The sequence below is a fragment of the Lathyrus oleraceus genome, chromosome 5 (assembly GCF_024323335.1).
Source record: "Lathyrus oleraceus cultivar Zhongwan6 chromosome 5, CAAS_Psat_ZW6_1.0, whole genome shotgun sequence".
Lineage (NCBI taxonomy): Eukaryota > Viridiplantae > Streptophyta > Magnoliopsida > Fabales > Fabaceae > Lathyrus > Lathyrus oleraceus.
In genome coordinates this window covers 42,422,432-42,427,160 of record NC_066583.1, presented here as the reverse complement: position 1 = coordinate 42,427,160, position 4,729 = coordinate 42,422,432, and the positions used below count along the sequence as shown (strand labels likewise).

The 4,729-nt window shown below is 32.7% G+C and overlaps 1 protein-coding gene across 1 annotated transcript; it reads right to left on the bottom strand.

The window, feature by feature from the left end:
• Positions 1-1,713: 1,713 nt before the first annotated feature.
• Positions 1,714-4,112, bottom strand: LOC127080308 (ornithine carbamoyltransferase, chloroplastic). Its single transcript, NM_001426873.1, has 5 exons — positions 3,792-4,112; positions 3,302-3,642; positions 2,608-2,739; positions 2,222-2,497; positions 1,714-2,107 (listed from the first exon to the last, which is right to left on the bottom strand). Exons 1-5 carry the CDS (start codon positions 3,985-3,987, stop codon positions 1,925-1,927), a joined length of 1,128 nt encoding a protein of 375 aa, NP_001413802.1. The 5' UTR covers positions 3,988-4,112; the 3' UTR covers positions 1,714-1,924.
• Between the last annotated feature and the right edge of the window lie 617 nt (positions 4,113-4,729).

Sequence of the window (4,729 nt, the reverse complement as noted above, 5' to 3'; positions counted from 1 at the left end):
GGTTCATATAGAAGGTTTATTGATCGCTTACTTTACTTGAACACAACAGAACTAAATATCACATTTAATACAAAATAATTAAGTAAATTCTTCATTTAATACAAAACAATTAAGTAAATTCTTCATAATCCCAGCATCTCATTATCAGGCTTCCTGTATAGTTATCATGTACCTAAAACATAGTCTTGATCGAGGTCTTATGTTCCATAGAAGCTCGAATTTGCAAATATTGAGTTACTTAAATACAAATTGAGTTGATTGTATTGATTCTAAAAAGTCCATATCAGGTTATTGTTTTTTCCTAGGATTTTGCTTAATCTTTTGGAAAGCAAAGAAGCAACAAACCATGTCCAAACAGTCTTATAAAGCTAAATACAAAGTCTTTATCTTTTGTCACATATGAACTAATTTGGTTGATGTTTCTACTAAAAGATTTAAGTGTCACATGTTTTAGGCCTCCAATATTGTATTGTGACTGTCAAAGTGTGTTACACCTTGCTTCCAACTTGATTTTTCATGAGGACAAAACACTTGGAGATCAATGATGATTTTGTTCGAGAAAAAGAAAGACAAGAAGAGTATCATTTTGTTCCATTTATACCAGACAAGAAGATTTTTCTCACCAAGGCTCTACCATCTCCCAAAGTTCAATCAATACCTTCATTTCCCAGCTTCTGCAGATCATGCTCAACCTGAGGGAGGCTACTGAGATTACACTTTAGAGCATATATTGTTATTTTTTGTCATATAGAAGTTGATAGTTTAGTTTGTTATAGGCACCTCTATTGCTCATTCAAGTTAGTTATCTTGCTTAAGAAACTCTACCTTCCCTTTTAAATGCAGCTCATTTCTTAAATGTAAAATGAGCTCATCATTCATGAAATGTTCATATTGAATTAAATAAACCTTTTCTTATGCTTCATTTATGCATTTTATAGTTTAACAATCTCTTTTTTTTTAATAAAAACATTATTTGTATTTTTTTGTTACTAAAAAAAGAAGTGAAACATAACGATTTATGACAAAGTCATCCCTTTTTTTAATTGATTATGGCTCAAAAAATAAGAGTATGTGTAATTAATAAAAACAAGCTTTTAATAACGTAATTTTTGGTTGAGAAAAACTTCAATTTTGTCATTTAATAATACATAACTGTTTTAGTAAAAAAATTTCTTCATAATTTCAAATATCTTTTTCCATATTTAATGATTCTACACACTCATTTCCTGATATTATATTTTCATATGCTACCTCTGATTTTTTATCATAAGTCATTTTAAAAAAATATTTGAAAAATATTTTATACCATAATATGAGTCATTTTATAATATTAATGAATATTTTTCTAATTCTACCCTTAAATATTTATTATTCTAATTTTGTAAAATCCTTCGTAATTTCGTAATTTCTCTTTTTCATATTACAATTATTACATTTCTTAATACGTGTAAAAAATCAAAAACGACTTATAATAAAAAAAACGGAGAGAGTACTAGCCAATGTTAATCTCATCTATTTATTGCATAAACATCTTACTCAGTTACTCAAATATCAAGAATATCTTAGAAATCAACATGCAAAACATTTTCAAAATGTATAAGACTCAACTATTTCCTTTTATCTAAGTTTCTATTATTGAAAATTGATTCTTCTTTTGAAATTTATATTTGAGAGATTATTCATATGCCTCAAATCAAAATGACATACTGTCATAGTTTAAAATGGGAAAACTGAGTTTCATACTAGCATCTCCAAAAGATTTAGCTTCACCTTGATCATACAAAATTCAACTCATGTTCCAACTTTATATGCTCCCGAATGCATAAAACCGACTATTACATGCGAATCACTAGTCTAACATCTAAAACAATTTATTGCAAGTGTACACCAACAATGCTCAGACCAATTTATCATCTAACCAGCTCTACTTGCCAAGTACATGGAGCATTATAGCGTTCTGTGCATGCATTCGGTTCTCAGCTTGAGGGAAGACTATTGAATATGGAGCTTCAACAACTTCGTCAGTCACCTCCACCCCTCTTTCCGCTGGTAAGCAGTGCATGAAAAATGCCTTGGAACCAGCCGCATCCATAAGATTCTGATCCACCTGCATTAGGCATATCGCACAGTATTTAGTGCCACCAAATCGAAATAAATGCACAAATATGTCTCATTTTTACCCAAAGACACCATCTTTTCTGACCAAGATTATATTAAGTACCTGAAATCCTTTAAACGCTTCACGACGATATGCAGCTTCTTCCTTTTGCCCCATGCTGGCCCAGACATCTGAATACACAACATCAGCTCCTCTAACAGCTTCTTTCGGATCATGACTTATCTCAATCTTGCTGATTCCAGCCTTCCTTGCCTTCTCAACAGTTTTCGCATCAGGTTCAAAACCTTTTGGACACGCACAAACAAAGTGAAAAGGAACTACAGCTGCCAACAACAACCATGAGTGGACAATATTATTCCCATCTCCAACATAGACAACCTGCCATGCATATCACAGAATATGGTCAGATAACCATTCTCTAACTAGTGCCACCGAGAATTAGAAAGAAGCAAACAATTCAATGACAAACAACAGAAACACAAACTGACCTTGGTTCCTTCAAACCGACCAATGTGCTCAATCATAGTAAGGGCATCAGCCATTATCTGGACGGGATGGTTGTAGTCTGTCAAACCATTGATGACAGGGACACTCGCATACTTTGCAAGATCAAGTATGTCCTGCAATTCATCAAAATAAAAAGAGGATAAACCAAAAGTAATTGCTTATTGACAGAAAGTCTCGCAATTTCAAAGTAGCTACTCCCATTTTGATACTAAACACACCAAAATTGTAAGATTCTGCTAGTTATCAAAATATTCTACATAGTCCTCTTGAGGTCCTATATTAGCATCACATTTAAAATCCAATACCACACACATAACCTATAGTACATGACAAAAATAACAAAAACCTCATACCATTCTTCAATTATCTGTTTATGTATCATAGTTGCATATTAACTTATTTTCTCTTTCAATTTATGCATGACCTATCGACATATTCCTATCTACAGCCAATGCCATTAACCCTAACAGGTGTTTAATATCAAACATTATGCATGCTTCTTTCGCAATCCGATGCATCCATAACAGATCCAAAAGGATATAGAGGATTAATATTAATAACATCTCAAGACTACCGTCTCAATTACTCTTATCCTCAAAGCCAACATCAGACTCCTCAATAAAACATAAACAAATCTAAGCAACTCTAAGTGAACACCAACCAGCAGCAACATACCTGATGAGAAAAAACACGGGCCATAATGATATCGTTATAGCGAGACAAAACTCGAGCAACATCACGAGTCTCCTCTCGCTTCCCCATTTGAATGTCATTGGGTCCTAAGTAAATAGCATGACCACCTAACAATGAAAAACCAGTCTCAAATGAAACCCTTGTTCTCATGGATGGCTTTGCAAATATCATCGACATTGTCTTCCCTTCAAAAGGCCGAAATGTCCTGTCCCCTGATTTCAACAATGTCTTCACCTCAATAGCTCGATCTAATATCTTCAAAATAGTTTCCTTGTCAAAATCATCTATGTGAATAAAATCTTTCAACCCATTTCCAACTTTCGCTGTATCAGTAAGCAAAAAAAAACAAAAAAAAAAGCCACTTGTTACTTAAATAAAATATTTAAAAAAAAAAATACTAAACCCTAATTTGATGAAAAGTAAATCTGAATCGGTTGATGTTGATGTTGAAGGTGAGGGAGAAGGGGATTACCGGTGAGAGTAGATTCGGCGGCGGGAGCGGAAGAGGCTTGGCATGAGATTCTTCTGAGTGGTGAAGGCGACGACGACGAAGAAGAAGAAAGAGAAACGGAAGGGGAATGGCGGAAATTGTGAGATGAGGGAGAAAGGTAGGGTTTGTGTGATCCAACGGTGGTGAAACAGTAACAGTGGGCAGTGATGACACCCATTTTCTCTTTACTTGGGATGTTTTATTCTTAGCTTCCTCAGTTACACTCCAAACACACGATAGTATAATGTTGTTTCTCAATTTATACCAACCACACTATCATAGCAGGTTATTGTTCTTGTTATTGTTTTATTTTTAAAAGAAAATAAGATATATATACTTTTGAGGCCTTGTTTGTAGCACTTTTCTGTTTTAGATTTAAAAAAAATTGAAAACCGACATTTAGGTATTGGTATTTTTATTTTGGATTTTAACAATTTTAAAAATTTAAATCAGTTTTAACTTTATGTTATGAAATTTTTTAAAAATAAACCAACTTCAAACATAAACATTAATATATATTTATTGTAAATATATATTAATTCAAATATATATATATATATATATATATATATATATATATATATATATATATATATATATATATATATATATATATATATTAATTCAAATTTAAATATGTTTTGGATCGTATACAAAACACAAAAGATATATTGATAAAGTGGAAGCATTAGAGGAATTGGGTTCTGGGAGATGAAGATGGTGATGACGACCTTATCAATGAAACCTTCGACACTTGGGAATAACACCAGACCCTATATGAGCAATGCAAAGCTAGCATAGAAGGCGTCTCAGCTCCCACTGTTGGAAAATACAATGGCTTTCTTGAACAAGAACTTAGACGGAAGGCCCTTGGTATTACCCCTAACTCAGAAAATGGACTAAATCAAATCCTTCTTCAT

Coding starts and splice junctions, on each gene's coding strand:
- LOC127080308 (NM_001426873.1), bottom strand. CDS start 3,987: ATGGGTGTCATCACTGCCCACTGTTACTGTTTCACCACCGTTGGATCA. Junction 3,643..3,791: donor CGCCGAATCTACTCTCACCG/GTAATCCCCTTC, acceptor TTACTGATACAG/CGAAAGTTGGAAATGGGTTG. Junction 2,498..2,607: donor GTCGGTTTGAAGGAACCAAG/GTCAGTTTGTGT, acceptor TATGCATGGCAG/GTTGTCTATGTTGGAGATGG.